The 20,847-nt window shown below is 44.9% G+C and overlaps 1 protein-coding gene across 5 annotated transcripts in view; it reads right to left on the reverse strand.

The window, feature by feature from the left end:
- Nucleotides 1-20,847, reverse strand: part of SERAC1 (serine active site containing 1) — a 311,524-nt gene that overhangs the window by 181,274 nt on the left and 109,403 nt on the right. For all 5 annotated transcript variants that reach the window (XM_069234574.1, XM_069234575.1, XM_069234577.1 and 2 more), the window contains one exon: nt 5,647-5,775. In XM_069234574.1, the coding sequence (XP_069090675.1) occupies nt 5,647-5,775 (129 nt within the window). The remainder of the gene's footprint in view (nt 1-5,646; nt 5,776-20,847) is intronic.

The raw sequence follows: 20,847 nt of genomic DNA on the forward strand, positions 1-20,847 counted from the left end.
TTTTCTTTTCAGAATACACAAAGATGATACAACAGCAGCATAAGCCTTTGATAGCAATCAAACAGAATCTTTGTGCTATGCAAACGGACAACCCTCTGCTTAGTCCAACCAATCTAAAAGTGACTTTTAAAAAAACAGCTTCTTCGAGACACTCAATGTCATGTTCGCCTCAGTGGAAAAAAGAAGGGTGCTATCAGGCCTCCTGAATGGAAGGGCTGAGTCCTGCCACATAGGGTACTTGCCACTAAGATCACTGTCAACGTGCCACAAGGACATAGTCGGTTGGTCGCAATGACAACCAGCAGAAAACAATGGACCCCATGGGTAATGGGTACATGTCAGACCAAGATCACCGTCCGTGCATTGATGGACATAGCAATGCCAAGATCTGAGCTTTAGAGGAAGAGTCTATGCACAACACATGGATTTGATTAGTCTTTGTCTCTCTGCTGTCCATGGGCCATCAGGATGCCTTCTTCTTCGGGTAAAGAGATTCTCCTACCACCTACCGCCTTTTTTACATTTGCCTCATGCAGTCAAGAGATAGATGTTGACAGATGGCTCAGGTATTATCATCATTGACATTGGCCGAGGCAAGATGGGGACCCAGGAGGGTGGGATGGGAGACTTGGCAGTTATCAACTTTTGTAGGTCATAACCTGGTAGGCTATGGGCTTGTCCTTTCCCGGCCAAATGTAAATTGACTTTTGTCTCCTTACTATACTCAACTCCTCCGCTCTGCTCCTTATGGCAGACCTGCAGGTTAGCTTCCTCTCAGTCACATGCTCTAACTTCATCCTGTTTCTACTACATGCATATGTAGCACAAATCTGTTCCACTACTCTTGCCAGATAACCGTTAAGTCTGTGGTTCAGGCAATCATTCTTTTGAGGATTGATTATTGTAATTATCTGAACTTAGACTTTCCAAATGTCTGATTCAGCGCATCCAATAAATTTAGAACCTTGGTATTGTATTGCTGCTAAAGCTTTCACCACATTCTCCTATTTCTGCCCATCGCAAACCTCTACACTGCCTCCTAGTGAAAAAATGCATAATATTCAAAATCTGTGTCTATATACCTTTGCTTTTGTAAGGCTTTGAAAGCCTGGCTATTTCACTGAGCGTGGTCTGTTTGTTTTTCTTTTGGCTCTACCACCTGGATACCCTTCTTTGAAGATCAGTTTGCTTTCCATCACTATTCTTCCTCACCCTTTCCCCAAAGTAAGTTATCAAAGAGTGATTAATCAGATTAATGTGGGATAGAATGAAGGGATGTTTCTATGCACTCCCCCAAACATTATTGCTGGTGAGACGCTGTGCTTGTTGCATTTACATTTCATGATGGGGTTTATATAAGAACATTGGTTTACCTTTATTCTTAAATTCTCTTTGGCCTTTGTGATGAACTGCAGTGTGAGTGACAGATACTTCTGGGGCAGATGTGTAGGGGAGGAAGAAGAAAGTGCTACATTTAATGATTAAGTGCACTCTTGATTGAATACTATTTTAATGCAGTAATTAATCATGAGCTAGATGTGTGCAGGAGGTGAGAAACTGGTCTACGTAATAGACCTACTTCTTGTTCATTATTTTTCATGCTTACCTTTGAGTAGTCCTAAGTGTCAGGAGCCCGTATTTCTTCTTGAGGGATAGCTGATCATGCACCACTGGAACTCCACATTAGGTACTGTTGAGGTGTGAAGCATGGCATTTTTTACCTTACTGCTTGACCAACAACGTCTTTTTAAAGCATCTTAGAGAAAAGGCTGAGGTCTACATCCAACTGAATCTTGGGTAAGGCCTGTCTGTCTGGATTCTCTGAGAGGCCTTCAAATACATTATACATGGATTAGCAATGCCCTGCATTCATAACCAAGAGAGATGCGAGGAGAATACATTTGTCAGGTTCGAGACTGACCTTCTCCATCTGGTGGGAGACTCACACTTGCTCATCATGAGCCCAGCCTTTGCCAGTTAGAATTATCTCCTCTTGCAAGCAGCAGATGGCTGTTTATGTAGTCAGATCGATATGGATGGACTCACAATGTCAAATTAGGAAATATGGAGACAAATTGGGTAAATTGCATTGCTAGCTAGCTTCATAGAACAGTGCAGTGTGGTTGGAATCCAAGATCAACACTGCCACAGGTACCTCACCTATTAAAGCAGTGGCTATTGCTGCTGCCTTTGAAGACATGTACAAGGACCTTTATGAGCCATAACCAATGGCAGACCTGGTGGCCCATACAACTGTTAAATGAATTCCCAGTCAAGCACCCCGAAGGTAAAAATCTGAGCAATGCTAGACCTCTCTAACATCAGAGTTGTCAGATGCCCTGTCCTGTCCTCCATGCAGTTACAGAAGATGCCAGGATTAAACAGCTTCCCAACTAAAAAGTTTCTGACACATGCTTCTGTCATGATGCTCCACATGGGCACAATGATCAATGAAGCCATTCAGGAAGTTAACCTCACTCTAGGACTTAGTACTACAACTATTTCTGTTGTGCCTAAACCAGGACGCCCTTAAGACATGTGTGATTCCTTCTGGGCCATTTCCCTCATCAATGTTCAAGCCAAAGTACTGGGCAGGATCCTGGCCAACTGAATAGTTGCACCACACAGACCAAAATGGCATTATGCCACTGTGAGTGACCAGGCATAGCCTATAACAAATGCACTTGGCCCTTTTGCAAGCACAATCACTAGATGGTCTCTCCGCCATTCTGTTGGTCGATTTTCAAAAGGCCTTTGACTTTCTACATTGGGAGTACCTATTTTGAGTGCTTGTGCAAATTAAACTTAGGTCACATCCTTTGGCATAGGTCAGATTCATGCATACCAATGCCATCACGTGAAAGTGTGTTAATTGTGTTCTCTGGGCTTCATTTTGCAGAGGGCAGGGAATAACACAGAGATGACCTCTCTTGTCACTGCCTTGAGACCCTCATAACCTTGCGGCTTACATCCAACAAGATGGCCTTGTCCTGGGTCTGGAGTGGGACACTGCAGGGATGGCTTCGCAAGTGACTGGGCAAATTTACATTTATGCAGATGACTCCTTAGTGTACGAGAGGTACCCCACTGAACACACCATACTATGACGGAGAGTCTAGACAAATATGAGACAAATCTAGGGTTTAATCGTCAAACAGAGCATATACTTAATGACTACAAGGAAAACTGTGGGGGTGGCAAAGGTGGAGTTGATTAGCGGCAGGCTATAACAACTATGGATGGCTGAAGAGTTTTAAATACTTAGGATATATGCCACTGTAAATCCATAGATATTCTGAGAGCTTTATGGAGTGGTTCTCCCAATGGGCATTTTGGGTAGGGTTACTCTCATCAAGAACTGTCCCTTTGACATTACTCGCACCTCTTTCAAAAAGTACATGCATACTTCATTGCCCTCCTTAGAGCACATGGAGTGCCCAGCTTGGCTTTTGAGAAATCTGTCCAGTTGGTCTATGATGACGGGATAGCTGTGGCATGCATGGTGCTGTACTATTCGGCGTCTCGACATATCGTACTCAATGATTAGCCTTTCAGAAAAACAGAAGCTATTTCCTTGGAACTTCCTGACTGTGTGGACACAAATTTGTGGTCTGTATTTTATGGTGGCTCTGTACCCAAGTCTTCACCCCAGTTCTGAGGATGGTACAGGCCTCTTGGAAGAAAATTTGGCGATGAGACTAGACAGTCCTCTACAGTAAACCACATGGTTGGCACATTCAAAAGGCCTTCTGATTTCAGGCACCGGGACAGGCAAATCAAAATTGGGGAGTGTGTAGAATTGAGATCACTAATTCCATTTTGTCCTTGAGGGCAGAATTCTACTTCTAAAAAAAACAAATTCTGTAACTATCTCTAACTGGGACATACACCCAAGAAGTATAATTCAGATCTGGTCGAACTCTCGAAGTTCAATCTACTTGAAGTCAAAATGGTGAGGATTTAGCTGAGGACTAAGAGTATATCCCTAGTGTATTGCATCTAGGTCCTAAATGCTCCAGACAGATTTGCTGAGTTGAGATCTCTTTGGGAATTTGGGAAGAAGATATCAACCTCTTGGTTGTACTACATGTACTACAAGCTGGCCATCTGAGTTAAATTAAGTGTGCTTGAGTTTACATATTTTAATGTGTATACTACTCAACAGACCATTCTTTTGAGGATATCATACATAAAATGAAGATTTCTTTCATGTCAGTTGGGGATGCACTGTTATAGAGTCACTAGGTAGTGATTTAGTGTACACTGGCCACTGTAGTTGGCAGGCAGATTGAACTGCCTTCCCAAATTGTATTATTGGGTATTTTAGAAGAGAGCTACCGGACAGGAACAGATTTTATAATGGCCTAGGATTTCTACTTGCCAAAAATTGATAATATCAAATACTGGCAGTCGGCTACAGCTTCGTTCAGCAAGGAATGGTTGCAAGTTATAGACATGTCTTATTTAAAGGAAGAGCCAATGCACAGGGTAATGAGGTGGCTGTGTAAACACACCTAGATCTGGGGTCTGTGCTGGAAACATTTTCAGATCAATGTATGATATCCTAGGATAATTTTTTTACATACTCCAATTCTGATTACTACCAGCCTGAATGATCATATACCAAGACCCTGTAATATGAACCGAATGCTAATACAATGCTTTATAAAACAATAAATGCAAATTTGAAATTCTAAGACCAAAGTACTTACATTTTTGTACCAATAACCTTTAAAAAACTAAACAGCTAATATTGCACTGAATTTGCATTCATTTTTTTTTCAAACATGCTTATGCTTTGAAAACGATGCAATGAAGTGTAGCAATTTATTTGGTTTACATGTAAAGTATGGTGAGATACTCATACTGCCCTTGTCAAATATTACGTATGTGAATTATACAGTATTATGTACCAGGAAACAGATAAACAAGAAGATAAATCATAACTAGCTTTCTGACTTTCAGGGTGGCACTAGCTTAATCAGGATGTGTAGTGGTGGAGTAAACCGCATATACTGTGATAAATACTCACCATGTCTCTAAAATCTGCCTAGTTCCGTTTTTTTTTTTTTTTTTTTTAGTTTCTGCATTGAGTACGCCAGTAGTAATCTACTCTAGTTGGATATAAAAACGTGCCTTTTTGAAATGCCTCATGTCCATTTACCTTTTACAAAGTGTAAGGTGGCCCCTAAATGTGTGGGTGAAGGAGTTCTTCTCAAGCTATCGCTGTTGCTTTGTAGACATGTATGTGAATATCTTATGTAATGGTATTTGTGTATCTTGGCCCTAGCTGGGGAGCAACGGAATGCTGTACATTTCAGGGAGGAGGGAGTTATTAGGCTACTCACGATTTTGCACATCCAGCAAGAACTGCAAATATTTCGCACATTTTTGACACAAAGGAAGATTGTGTGATTTTCTCAAAATAACACAATGTTCAGTTAAGTACCAAGCCCAGGAATCAAACCTTGGTCCACGGTGTGAAAGTTGGCACCTCTAGCCATCAGACCACACTTTCTCCATGCAATATTAATGCAAACAATTCCTTGATGCAGACAGAGAACAGTATTTGAAGAATCACTGTAATGGAGAAAGTGATTACATGCACATTAATGTACAGTGGATGCTGCCAGATAATTGACTCACCCTTTGTGCTGCTAGCGACTGGCTGCTTTCTCTCAAAGCCAAGGATGTAAAATACTGAACACATTTGTCCATTTCAGTCTGTGGCATGGAAGCTAGCAAATGACGGAGTTCATCTTCTGTAGAATATTTCTGCAATAGAAACATTATATCACCTACTGAGCTTCTTGGTGGAAGGGTAGCATTGTTATATTTGCCATCAAATTCCAAAACATAGTTGTATATTTGGCAACTTTGTGAAATGTTTAATCAAATTTCGAGTTCTTGAAAATCAGTCCATAATGTGGTTGGAATCGGTCAGTGTTCTCTAATACAATACATGTGGAAAAAAATGAATGCCAGAACACAAACTCAAATTCTCTGCACCCAGCAGCATTGTATTACAAAAATATACATTTTCAATAGTCAGAGAAATAGCAATAATGTTTGTCACATAACTTGGGAACAAGGTGGTAGTGGGACTGTAACTGTGAATGATTGAACTAACTTAGACATGAAAGCCAAACTGCAGATTTTCACCATTTACTTGCATTTTGTATGATGCCACTCAGGCTATTCCAATTGCAACAAAATATTTGATTCCTTACTATGGGCAGCGTAATAGCAGATATAATTTACTAAAGTTACCTAACAAAAACAATAAATCATGATCCCCTATATTCCTTAGGTGTTTAGAACTAAGGGCCAGATGTAGCAAAAATGTGCGAGTCGCAAATGGCCCGAATCGCAATTTGCGACCCCGCAAAATCGGAAATGGGATGCAAAAATCCCATTTCCGTAGTGCAAATTGCGATGCGAGCCATTACCGACTCGCAAAAATAGCGACCTGATTTTGTGACCCGCAAATAGAAGTCGCAATTTGCAAATCGCTAACCATATGCAAAAGCCACTCGCAAACTGCGACTAGTCGCAAAAAGCCAATTGTGCACACCCAAATTACCACTAAGTCAGAGCAGGTGGTAACCAGAACCAAAGTATAAAAGGAGACCCAGAAGGCATCTGGGTTACTCAAAATGGCTGAAATATATGTGATAGCAAGGAGGGGGAGAGTCCATGCCGCACAGCAGAGGAGGAGGAGCCAGAGACAGGAGAGGATATACAGAACCAGGCAGACACTTTTCCAACAAACTGAGGAGGAGATTTATGACAAATACAGACTCAGCAGTGCAGCAATATTAGAATTAATTGATCTACTCAATCCGCAGCTTCAACGCCAGACTGTGCGCGGCACAGCCATCCCTACACATGTGCAAGTTTATTTTATTTTTATTTATAAGAGTTTTCTATAGCGCTAGCAAGACCGAGAGGGTAACAGAGCGCTTTACAGCAGAACAGGAAATAAACATAAGAATAAACATAAGAGACACACAAGTCAAAAGTCATTTTGTACAATGAGGGTACATATGGGTTCTCAAGAATAGAAGGGTGGCAATTCGAGGAAGGGGGGGAGGAGAGGGAGAGACCCTTATTAATGAGAGGGGTGGTTTAGGAGGAATTCTTTGAGTAGTTTCTTGAAGGTCATGTGGGAGGTGTTAGATCTGATGTGGATGGGTAAGGAGTTCCATATTCTCGGAGCGTTGTTGAAGGAGCATGATCGAGATTTTTGCTTGTTGGGTTTCGGAAGGAGGAGGAGGAGAGAGTTTGTGCTTCTCAAAGATCTGGTTTGACCAGCTTTCACTAGCTTGTTAGCGAGGTATTCAGGTTTCCCAGTGTGAAGGGCTTTGTGTGTCAGGCAGGCAGTGCGGAACAGGCAGCGGGCCTCAATCGAGAGCAAGTTCAGGTTCTTCAGGGCTGGGGAGATGTGGTCAAATTTTTTAGTTCCTGTCACTAGTCTAGCTGCTGCATGATGAGTGGACCTCATAGGGGCGAGTCGGGATTTGGCCGTGCCAGTGAGGATAGAGATCCCATAGTCAAGTCTTGAGAGTGCCAGTGCTTAAGTGGCCTGTTTGAGGTCATCTTGGGGTATGAAGGATTTGATTTTGTGAAGAAGTTTAAGGCTGCGGAAGGCATTATTCGCGTTTGACTTAATATGGTCCTGCAAGGTCAGGTTGGAGTCCAGAGAGATTCCCAGGGATTTGACCGTGGTAGATGGGGAGAGAGTACATTTGAGGGCGTCAATAGATTTTAGCCATTCTTGCAGTTGAGGAAGCTGGTTAGATTTCGAGAGGAGGAGTATTTCCGTCTTGTCATGATTGAGTCTGAGGTGGTTATGTGAGAGCCAGCAAAGGGCTTCTTTAAGGGTATTGTTCAGACGGTGGATGTCATCTAAGGAAGATGGTTCAATATAGAGTTGCGTGTCATCAGCATAGAGGTGGAAGGGGATATTAGCTCGAGTGAGGATAGTGGTAAGAGGGTCCATGTAGATGTTGAAGAGGGTTGGAGAGAGGACAGAACCCTGGGGGACCCCTCTGGTGATGGGGTAGGTGGGCAAGGTCGAGTTTAGAAGTTTTACTAGTTGTGTACGGTTTTGTAGGAAGGAGGAAAACCAGCGGAGGACAGTGCCTTCAATGCCTATTCTCTTTTGGTGGGAGTCGAGAAGGAGTTTGTGGTCGACAGTGTCAAAGGCTGCTGTAAGATCAAGGAGAATGAGTAGGCAGGGTCTGTCAGAGTCAAGACAGATGAGGAGGTCATCTACAATGTTGAGGATGGCGGATTCAGTGCTGCAGCAAGTGCTATGCTCACTGCAGCTCTTGGCCTCGGGTAGCTAACAGGGGGTGATTGCTGCGGCAGGTGGGGTATCCCAAAGTGCACTCTCACGATTCTTCAGATCATTCCTAGATGCCATACTCACACACATGTCCAGATACATATACCTACCCAGGAATGAGGTAGAAATTAACAGCACCAAGTTGGAATTCTACAGAATTGCCAACTTCCCCCATGTAGGGTGTGTGGACGGGACACATATACAAATATGCCCTCCTTCAAATCTGGAATATCTGTTCCACAATCGGAAGTGTACCCCACTCACTGAACATCAAGGTGGTATGTGACGCCCATTATGTCATCACTGACATGGTAGCCAAATTTCCAGGGAGTACACATGACTCTTACATTTTCAGGCACAGTGGGATACACCAACGCCTAGAACGTGGGGAGTTTGGAGACGGATACCTATTAGGTATTGCTGAAGACACCCTGAAGCCATACACACAGGTCACTGTAGAAACCATCCATACCCTGCTAACATTGTTTATTTTTGGCAAACAGGTGACAGTGCATATGCACTACGACCATGGATACTAACCCCGTACCTAACACCCAGCAATGAGAATGAGAGGTGATATAACAGTGCCCATAGGCGGACCAGAAATGTCATAGAGAGGACCTTTGGACTGTTAAAGGCAAGATTCCGATGCCTCCACAGAAGTGGAGGTGCGCTCCCGTGTTTTGCCCGAATAACAGCATTCAAGATAGTTGGCGCATGCGCAATATTGCACAACATTGCCACCAGACGTGGGCTACATCTCACCCCTGCAGACCCAGATTCGGAGGATGACGAGCAACAGCTACCACATAGGCAGCCTGGAGATAGAAGCATTGCAAATCAAGGCAGACAGAGACGGGACCACATTGCAAACCAATACTTTGGAAGGTACGTGACACCACACTCACCAATGTCACACACAAAGAGCCCAGTTGTGCAGTGGATCAAACAAAACATTTTAATTAGTGAACCTAATAACTAAAGAACATAACTGTCCATAAGGGGCTGCACATGTCCACCCTTAATGAGGACACATTAACTGCATGTGCCTCATGAGTCCTGCAGTGGTTGTGCCTAACTCCTCCTCCTGGTTCTCCCAGCATGGCTCGTGCCAGGTGGGTCAGCAGACCCCTGACGTGCACTGCCACTCCGCAGTACACGTGTCTGTGGCAGATACACTGCTAATAGTGGACCCCTCCTCACTGTCCTGAGGGGTCTCACCCGTGCCCCTTGCAACCTGCCTGGCCTCTAACATGTCCACAGTGTGGCTAATGCAGACCAGTCTCCGCGCCACATCCCCTGCAAAGTGACCCAGTTCCAACTGCAGACTCACGGTCCGTCGTGACAGGCCTGTGGTGTTCATGGCAAGACGGACAAAGGACGCTGCCATGCGGTCAAATCTCTGAACTAGTTGGCGCTCACAGCGCCTTGCGCTTTGCCTCTCAGCCACCAGTTCCGTCACCAGTTGGCGGATTGATTGTGTGAGGTCACTGACATTGTCATTCAGTCTTGTGAACTGTGTGTTCACTTCAGCCAGGCCATGTGTGAAATTGTGTTCCATCCTCTGCATTGCACCTGAGATAATCCTCAATTGCCTTGTTTGCAGGCGCTGAACAGAAAGGAGGGATGCCTCAACTGGAGACATGGATGCCTCCCCTATATCCTCCTGTGCCACCGCCTGGACCTGGACTCTGCGTCTGCGACGCAGTGGTGCTTCTGGCTCTTGCTGTCTCACAGTGTGGCTGGGACCAAGTGTCGTGTCTCCTTCCTCCATGTCCAGAACTTCATCTGGTGGGCACTGTGGTGGTGTTCTGCTGGGCCCTGTATTGGCTGCTGGTGTGGCCGGTGGGGGTGTCTTGTGGGAGACCTGTGGGACATAGGGAACACACTGTCAGTCTATAACATCTGTTGTATGCCTCATAATAAACATTTGCCTATATGCTGCCTACTGTACTACATTGTCCATAATGCACCATTCTGGTGGTTGCTAGTCTGGAATGGAGCTAGTCTGGTTGTGCATGCTGCTGTGTACTGGGTGAGTGTGGGTATAGCATTTATAGGTGTACATGCATGTTTCATGGTACTCACTTTTGGATGTTCCTTGCGCTGACGTGCCCAATGCTCCCATTCCTGACACAGCCTCAGGCTCCTGTGTCTGCTTCACCAATTCCTCCATGGCTGTGGGTGGTGGGATGGTGGATGGGCCCCCTCCTGTGCCCCTCATCTCCCTGAGGCACTCTGCCACCCTCTCCTTTGTCTTGGAGCGCAGGTCGTACCACCGTTTTTTTATTTCTTCAATGCTTCTGTGGCTCACCCCAATGGCATTGATCCTCTCCAGGATTTCCTGCCAGATCCTCCTCTTCTCAGTGTCTGGGACACTCAGGGCTGCCTTTCCAAAAAGCTGGTCATTGTGCTGGCAGCATTCTTCTGTCAGCACCTCAAGTTCTTTCTCTGAGAATTTTAATTTCCTCTTCCTTCCTGCACTGCCTGCGTCTTCCATGGTACCACCTGTTCCTCCAGGTAGTTGCTCAGCAGTTTGAAAAGGGTGTGGTCCTCCCAGGTGTATTTGATGTCTTCTTGGCTCTGATGTCATCAGCAAGAGCCAGGAAGTCTTTTTCCAACTGTTTTGCCGCACCTGCATGCAATTTGCGGCCCAGTCGCAATTTGCGACACCCGGCTCGCAAATTGCGAGTTCGCTTTTAGCGAGGTCGCAAAAAGCGACCTCGCTTACAGCGGACTCGCAATCTGCGGTGCGACATCATTTGCGAGTCGCAAATTGATGTCGCTTTTTTTTGTTGGATCCCATTTTGCGAGTCGGAAATTGCGAGTCGCAATGACCCGCAATTTCCGACTCGCAAAATTTTACCTTCCTACATCTGGCCCTAAGTTACTTATCTGTACTGTTGGTCCAGAGTTGTGGTTTTTCATAGATATACATGATTTAATGATTTCCAGTCATCAGGCAGCAGTAAAATTTGTTAAAATGGCTATAGACCTATGAACAGCAGCACATTTACCTCACTGAAAAGCACCCAAACTTGAGCCAGTCAGGTGAATGCACCAAGTACTCTCACTCTATGAAAGGTAATTACAAGTGAGCCTCTGACCATGGAGGCGGGTGGGTCATATGTGATGTTAAAACATACTATATTACACTTTTCCAGCTTTGGATCTTTCATAGATTCACATGCTTGAATGATAATATTTAGCAGTACACCATACACTAACAGCAGGAATCAGACTCACGTAACAAGAGATTGCACATAACTACTTGTACCACTAAAGAATCTTCTGCTGCATCTACTTCAAGGGAGTAGTGCCCATTCTTCCATGTTGCAGCACAGCATATAGCACGCAGAGGATCACCAGTGTAGAGGGATGATATTGAGGACATTCTTCTGGTGAAGTGTGCCATAGCTCTTTGTGGCAGAGTTTGATTCATCTTCTTGCGACAAAAGGCAATGCATGCAGATGGCCACAATGACAGGCCAGACATAGGATAACCTCTACCAGGACTTAAGGCACCTACATAGATGTAGAAAATGCAAGTATCTTTCTGCAGTTGTACTAGAGGGTGGAAAGAAGTAATGGAGAACAACCCACTCACCAAGAAGGCAGTCTGATTGCACTTGGAGTATAAACTTTGGGTTTGATTGTAGGAGCATCTTGCATTTTCAGCGTTATAGAAATTACTTTTTTTTATCACTAAGGCTTGTAATTCACCTAGGTTTCTGTAGGATGTCAATGCAAGAAACAATTTAGTTTTTCAGGAAAGGAACTTTAATTCTGCTTTGTATATTAGCTCAAATGGAGGTGCAATTAGATATCAGGACTGTGTTTAGCCTCTAGTGTACAGACTGACATCTCACTGTGGAAAAGGCATGAAACCGACCTTTCATAAACTGCTTGATCACTCCCTCTGCGAACAAGCACTGTCAAAACCAACAGGTCCCGCCAATAGGACCTTTTGGCCTGCCTAATGTCTTCTGGCAATGCTCTACAGCATATGGGGAAAAGCAAAAGCTTTTTCCCCGAGGATGTACAACATCTGCAAAAAAAAGGTTTTAAAAATGTGCGACAGCGGTTGTGTGATTACACTGGCGCATATATGCGGGATAAAGTATGTATGCATGCAGTACAATGCATGCGCACCAGTGGAATGACAAAGGCATCATTTATTTTGGTATCTTAATTTACCAATCTTGCAACAGTAAATTTTAAAAAATGCATACTTTCTTACCAGGTAAGCACAAAATTAAAAAACAAAAAAAGGACTGTGGGAGTCGGGTGGCAATGGAGGAGCTGAAGGGTGGAGCAGGGTGGCTGGAGGAGGCAAAAGCAGCACACTAGGGAGACAGTAACACAAGGGCAGTGGTAGAAGTACAAGCAAAAGTGAGTAGAGCAACCCAGAGGTGGGGAAGAAGCAAATAAGGGTGAGAGAACCACCGGGGAGACACACACGAGGCAGAGAGCAAGACACAGCATGAGGGAGAGGTACACAACAGAAAACAGAACAAGTGTGAGCAAAAAGAAGCACAGGACATTAGGGGAGAGCACAATCGGAAGATAGCTGAAAAACACATGCACTCGCAAAAAGGAAAACAAATTCCAGTATAAGTGAGCAGTTGAAGGATCCAAGTAAACCAATCAAGCAGACTGTAAAGAGGCTATGCTCCAAGAAAGTGACAAACACAAGATAGGCAAGCTGGGACAAAGAAAGACACTGAATAAGAAGCAAGCAACTGAGAGCAATAATAAAGGCAACCAATGGTAAGCAATTGGCGGGCTGTAAGCCACTGTACTTTCTTGGTTAGCCCACAATAGTTGTTTGCAACCAGACAGCTTTCCCTGTCTGGTAGGCAAGACCCGAAAATGACTGTTTTTGAGAAGAGTGTCTGGACCTAGAAAGAGCAACTGAGTGCATCTTAATTGAGGCATGCTTGAGGCGAGATATGCTAGATAAAGCACATGAAGCAGAATCTAATGAAAAGGCACAGACATTGGATGCAGGCATTCATTCACTCACCAGATACAGAATTCCCACTGTTTGGTGTTGGGTGTCTTGGAAGTAGATGGCAGGCATGCAGTCTTGGAATATCTAAATTATAAATGATCAAGAGCCAGAACTTATGGTTGAAGACCTCAGACAGTTATGAAGAACCTTCCCCTTCTGCCTGGAAAGTCATTCTGGATGCACTCTGATGGTGAACAGTGATGCACTCAATAGCCATAATATTTTAGTGCAACAATATTTCTTGCCATACAGGGCTGACTTCTATCACTCTTCACTTTCGTAAGGACTTCAGACCCGAGGGACTGGAGGAAAAGTGTATGCTTAGATGCCGAAACAGTTAATAGAAAACATTTACCTCTGATTCTCTAATTGTAATGCTTACAGGCAAAGGTAAGGCATTTTTCTGTTTTCCCAAGTCAAAAATAGATCCAGCTGGGGCTGACCACATTTATTTAAGAGCTGCTGAACTTGTAGAGTTCCCACTCGTGACACGCTGAGAGACATCGACTGTGGTCAACTGCCTGATTGTTATGAAGTCTCAGCAGCTGTTCCGCTGTTAAGTCAATGTTGTTTGCTATCTCCCAGTTTCACAGCTGTTGCGGTTACTCTGACAGAACAGTCAACTTCAATCTGCTGTTTTCGATAATGCATTGATTTTGTGTTGTCCACTGGAATCTGGGCTGAAGTGTTGTGCCGGCATGTAGGGAAATCCCGCAGACATAAAAGAATAGCACTGAGCTCTAAGATATTGATAAGGAGATTCTTGTTGGCTTCCGAGCACTTGCCTTTTGTCATCAAGTCCTACATGAGGTCTCTTCATCCGTTTATTGACATGTCTGCTGTTGTTATCTTTTGATGTTGAGGACGCCGAAACAGAAGACCTTTCTAGAGATTCAGCAGCAGTGTCCCCACACAACAATGCCAGTTTTGGCCACTGCGTGACATTCACTTGGACCTAACTTGTATCTTCGATCTAATGCATTGAAGACATGTTTCCTACCGAACGAACACATGCAAATCCTACAATGAGGGATCAGTGAAATTCACGAATAAATTAGTCCTGTCATTGATAAGAACTGCCTGAAATTGCATTGCTGTTAGAATGGTTGTGTTTACAATCTCCCCGCTAGCTCTGGTAAAATAAATGTTTTCCTTTGAGTACTGTCAAAGTATGCTCCTAGGAAGATTAGAGTGTGGCATCCTGATCAGTAGCCTAGTTCTCAATGCAGAAAGCATGTCAACTGAATGTTCCTATTCTGGAATTACATATTTTTAGAATGTGTGGACTGAATTGCTGACAGAAAGTGGTGTAATGAGCTGGCTGGCTGACGAGCCTCATATAGAAATAAAGAAGTAAACTTCTATTTTTCAGTATCTTATCTAAGTGTTTTTATTATGTTTGAGTAACTAACTTCCAAGAGAAAGCCATAGTAAGTGGGTGAAAGACGGCTGCACCTCATGGAGGCTCTACTGGCTGCGGCATTTAGCCAGCATTTGTCTGACATCATGGAGCACATCGACTTTATAGACCCACACTGTTATGGAGCCAGCTATTGACCGTTGCTAATATGACGTTTATTATACCCAGGTGGAGCGGCATTACAGGGTAATCCTGAGGTGGCTTTAGTGGAGTTCTGGGCTGTAAATGGCGAGTGGGCTCATTGGTGCAGAACTCTCTGGTGGGTTGAGTTGGCATCCGAAGAAACCCTGTGGTGGACTAGAGGACTGGCCTTTGCCTAGCTCAGTGTGGGACACTGGAGCCTTTTCCTGCGGGCACCAAGACTGGCCGGCTGTTTGGGAGGCAGACCTGTCATGAGATGCTGCCAGAAGAACTGCGGTGAATGGCAGCAGTGCACAATGGCCTGGTTCATTGCAGACCTAGAGTTAGACAGGCTGCTAGGCTCTCCTGTGTTGAGGCTCAGCGACTTTGGTAGTTCAGAGTGAACATCATTCTGTTGAGGAGTGCCAGGCAGGTGTTGAGTCTTCGGTTTCCTTCTTTGACAAACTTTTTATCAGATCGTTGTCCAAGTATGGAACCAACTGGAAGCCTTTCTTCCACAGATGCACTTCTACTGGTGCTAAACACTTCATCAAGTCCCTTCTGTTGACTTGCAGTCGACTGGGAGGGCTTTGGATTGATAATGCTGCTTTTCTACAAAAATCTTGACATACGGCCTGCAATTCTGATAAGTATGGATAATGAAATAAGCAGCCTTAAGGACATCTTCAAGCATCAAGCGGGCCTAGTCAGTTGAGTACATTATGAAGGACTTCCGGAACGTATTGAGGTACACCCAGATCTAGGATGGTCCTTCAGCCACAAGCCTTCTTTTTGACTAAGAACCAGCGGTAAAATCCATGACTGGCTTGTTTCTTCAACACTTTTGAGACGTTTAGAGATTTTGCTTTACATCTGGTCCGGATAGTGTTGACCTTTTCTAGCTGCTGAGCAACTTTTGTACAACTTCAAGCTTTTCAACCATGTGTCAGCAACCAACAATCTGGGGTACCCAACAATCTGTACCAATGTTGTGCTGGTTTTGGGCAAAATTTGAAATTCTCAATTTCCCCCATCCCGCAGAAATCCTCCATGACCCCCCTGCAAAGGGTGAAGGTTAGAGGTAGCTATAATACAAGAACGTCAGGTTTTTTTGTGTGTTTCTTAACCAACAGGGCATGAAGAACTTTGTCATTTATGCAAAGGCTTTTTATGATCACGTTTCTGGTTTTTAGAACATAACTCGTTGTTGTATAAATGGTGGTACTGGCCACACTGCTTCTGCTAGGATCTGTATTTCAAGGAGTTTCCTTTGAATATCTGTAAACTTCTGGAGCTATAAAATCCAGAGGGTTTTACAAATTGTGATGCTCCAAGAGAGGGGGCTGCTTCAGTGTCTCATCCACAGTGGCTCAAAAATGTTAAACCATAAATGGAGGAGGTAAGTGGTGCCTTAACCAGCACTGGCACTACATGCAATTTTGAGCCTTTGCTCTCCCACTCCTCCCTGAGTTCATTGATTGGACTTGTAAATATTTAGAGTTTTCCCTCTTCTACATACCCTGGCTCATAGTTCGAAATAGTCTGTGTGTCTCTGACCCCAACTTGACTTATCTAACAATGGGAAAGAAGAAAGCTACGGGGACCCAAATTTCCCTGCTCTTACCTAAAACTACTTCCATTGACAGGATGTTGCAGAGAGCAATGGGGGTGATCTCAACCAAAATCAAATTCACTAAAAGAAGACACTCCTTGAGCGTAGGGTCCCTGCCATGAGTGAAACCCAACCACCCTACCCCCCAAGACATTGTTCCTCCTGATTCTCTACTGGCATCTTTGGTGGATCCTCGGGTGGATCTTCAGGTCTTAAATGGGGACAGGGCCTTCTCATTACCAATGCCTCCGGGCACTCATCCTGATAAGTCAAACAATGAGGGCATTCCAAGTCAACTGTGGCCAGCAAAAGCCCCAGGTGGCAGGTCCAGACCAAGCGGACCATCCAGTCCAACCAGACCACACAATCATTTATTGGTGTATATGCAGATACCCCCCCCACAGGAGCCTCAGACCCTCTGAAACATTACCAACCTGGTGTTAAAGTGGAGCAGCTAACTCCAGTGCTACCAGGGTTGCCTGCTTATTAGAGGACTGCCTCCACAAATTTAGAAGTATACTGTCTGCTGAGCTTACACCAATTCTTTCCCACGTGCACCCAATTGAACAGGTGTTAAAGGACATTATGCATTGCCAGACACATGTTCCCCTGGCCACCAGCCCCGTCCCGAGAGTAGGCCTGTCTTCTGTAAGCCAGCACCCTCCCACACAGACACAGGCAAGTCTTGCCCTGTCGGTATGCATGACAGCTAACAGTTAACAACCTGCCACATCCTCCTGTTACCCCGCTCAACCCATACATGTCACTAGAAAGTGTGACAACCAAAAACCACAAGAGGTAATTCCAGGTGGCAAGGTTATCATGGACCGGGCTGCGGGACCGTCCTCCCATAAGCCAGAAACCCAAACTCAGCTAAAGAGGCATCCTCTGATTAGCCTTTCACTGGCCTCCTACCCATATGAAGCAGTTCTTTCTGAGGTTCCCCAGCTGCGTGAGGGTCAGAGGGAGGCTCCAGGCGAGCTCACTAATAAAGTTTTGAATTGGCTGGTTTTCCGTAGACACTTCCCTCTTTGTTATGCTAACAATGTCATACTAACCCGTAGAGTGGGATGGATAGGCCCAGGACAGGAGAATTGTCCTGGGGAATTGTGTTGTAATTAACTACAGGTCCCCATTCCTGGTGTAAATATAATTGCTTTTAGGTCACCCAGGTCAGGAGGGGGGCATTTAACTCCTGCCACTGGGTTACTTTTACAAGCCATATCTCCCTAGTAGACCAAGTGGCCCGGATCAACTACAAAACCAATTGCTGCACCTTGCCAGGGCCACAAACACCAAGAATCCTGCTGATGCACGGGCATACTTGGTTTTACCCACCTCCAATCGCTACACTGTTTTGGCAGAGGTTGATTCACATACCCCCTCCCCGGCTCCCTGTTTAATTGATGCTTCCTTAACAATTCATAATGTGGAGTGGGGAATGTGGACACAGAGTTCGATATATTTCCAGGGCAACGGGTGGAACCACTATCTCCCTGAGGCAGGTCCTCTTAGTCTAAATTCAACTAGGCTGCAGGGTAATCTAGGCTCTGGGGATGCCTCTTCCCAAATGCATTTTGAGATACCAGGGAGCCACTCTTTGATGTCCCCAAAACAGGTAGGTCACTCTCTAAATTTAAGGGAAGCTAATCACTCTGGTCCCACAGTTTGTAGCCTACAAGATCCATATAGACCTGTGCCCCACAATATGGAGAAGGCTTCTTTTACCACAGCATCGCCCCAACCCACCTCCCTTGTGCTGAGGAGCGGGAGACCCGGTTACAGTTCCCTGAATGATATAGAACGAAACCACCCTGTGCCAGCCTTAAAAATGGCTCTCCTAGAATATTGCTGGGCTCTCTTCCAAATTAGACTCCCCTAATTGGGCACAGTTCATTGACTTTCATGACCTTTGCCTATTCCAGGAGACCTGTTGTATTAAGCTGGTACATCGAATGGGCTACACCAACTACAGTAAAGCTGCTACAACCATAGGCAGGCTTTCGGAGGGTGTGGGGATGTCAACTTGGATCAGCACAGGGTTGACTTGTAAGGTGGAGAAAATACCCTCCCTGATGTCTTGTGTGTTTTCATGACTTTCCCTGAAGCTACCTTTTACATCTATAATCTATATCTTAAACCTGTGGCACGTAATGGAGATTCCCTAGTTCTAGAAACCTCAAATACGCATATGGCCTCCGCCCCGACTGCCGTTAGTAAAATTGTGGGAGAGGACTTCACTTGTCAATTTGAACCCTTAGACAGTAATACTGAGGAAGTCACCCAGGAAGAAGATAAAATATGGTCCATACCCCTGCTGACCATTCCTCCAATTAAAAACTGCTTCCCTCTGCACTACAAATTAATGCCCTCACCCTGAATAAGGGCCTGCGTGCAGTCAACGGTATAACTTCCTCTGATAGGGAGGGTAAGCGCCCCCAGAGTACCAGTATCATCGATTAAATCTTGGTGGATGTCAGGGTCTGGCAGCATGTTGTGGATATGGTGGTACTGGCGATGCAAGATAGTGATCACAATGTCTTAATCATTGATGTAGCGATCCCCTCCCGCTGTAAAATAAACAGCTCCATTGAACCCTTCGATCGGAGTTTACGACCCTCTAATAACATGCGTAGAATATAGTAGAGCAAGATGGCACACTCCCAAGAGATGGTTGAGGCAATGTACCAACTCGTAGTATCAAGTATGGAAGACCTCATAACCCTCAATGGTGCTCTGGACCTCAGCAGGACTGGGGATACGATCACCATCATTCATAGCACTATGAATGAGGGGCTTGGGAAGCTCTTATGTTGAAACCAAAGGGGCTGGGGGGAGGCATACCCACCCTTCTTGGTATAACCAAACCTGAAAGAGTGCCAGAGCAGCCCTGGTTCTCACCAGCAGGCAATATGATACGAGTGTGACAAAAGATCTGCGGGTGGCTTATAAAAAAGCATTAACCAAGCTAAAAGAAAAAATGGGAGACTAAGAAGTGGGAAGACTTGTTGGAAGCAGCAGGTCAAGGCGAACCGCATACCTTAAGGAATATCGTCTGTCCCGGTTCCCATAAGGGTTTTCACATAATTGAAATCTCTGTTCCAGCAGCAGAATGGGTCACCCACTTCTATAGCCTTTACTCTATAACTGAAGTAGACAATACCCATATCACTGCCTGTAGCAGTGTCAATATTGATGCTAAGGAATCAGTGAGAGATTGGGAGGAGACACCTCTTTATCATGACCCAGGAGGTTAGCTCAGCGATCCTTAAGTTTGTCCCTAACAAAGCTCAAGGGCTTTACAAAATCCCCGGCGATTTGTGCATAAGCGAGGTAGGTGTATAGAGCTCACACTTCTCTCTGCTCTTCTATGCCATCCTAAAGGGGGCACTCATACCCCTAACTTGTCAGGGGGCTGAAATCATTCCAGTATATAAAAAGGGTCCCCCTACACTGCAATCCAATAATAGACCAATAAGCCTACTGGATAGCTCGCAAAAAAGCTGTTCAGCAGGATTCTTTTGGAGAGGGTAGAAGACTGGATGGCCGCTGAAGACATACTCACTCCTTTACAGGCCAAAGTATACCAGCACCATGGACCAGGCGTTCCACCTCCAACTCCACTTTTGGAAAACAGTGACTCTTGGGGGTGGGCCAACTATACGTAGTCTTTGTGGACCTGCATTCGGCCTTCAACCTGCCCCCCATATCCTTGCTATGTCAAGTGCTATAAGACATGGGCATCCATGCCTATCTCTTGGCCATTATAAAAAGGTTACATAAATATAACTATTCCAAGGTGCATTGTGGCCAACAGGGAAAGATAACAGAAAAAATCACCGTCACTATAGGAGTCACGCAGGGGTATATCCTTGCCCACACCCTGTTCACTCTTTTTGTTAATGGGCTGGTAGCTCATCTGAATCAGTGTGAGGGTGACATCCAGATCCTGCCCCCGCCCTGATGTTTGACGACGATACTCTGCTACTTTCCAAGTCCCCTATGGGGCTGCAGAGGGTCCTAGTAAGCTTTGACACCTTTTGCAGGCAGTTGTGGTTGGAAATAAATGAGGCAAAAACCAAATATATGGTTTTCAATCCCAGCCGTTCCACTAGATCTAATCACAGGCTCAAAGGCGTGCCCTTAGAGCAAGAGCACACCTTTGAGTATCTTGGGCTGATCCTCAGACAGCAGCTGGACTGGCATAGCCAGTTCAATAGGTGTAAGCTTAAATTAGAGCAACATACCGGGGGCGTTGGTCACAATGCACTGTAGATCCCAATTTAGGCCAATCCTACTAGCACTACAAATTTATAGACAGCAGACACAAG

This window comes from Pleurodeles waltl, chromosome 5 (genome assembly GCF_031143425.1).
Source record: "Pleurodeles waltl isolate 20211129_DDA chromosome 5, aPleWal1.hap1.20221129, whole genome shotgun sequence".
NCBI lineage: Eukaryota > Metazoa > Chordata > Amphibia > Caudata > Salamandridae > Pleurodeles > Pleurodeles waltl.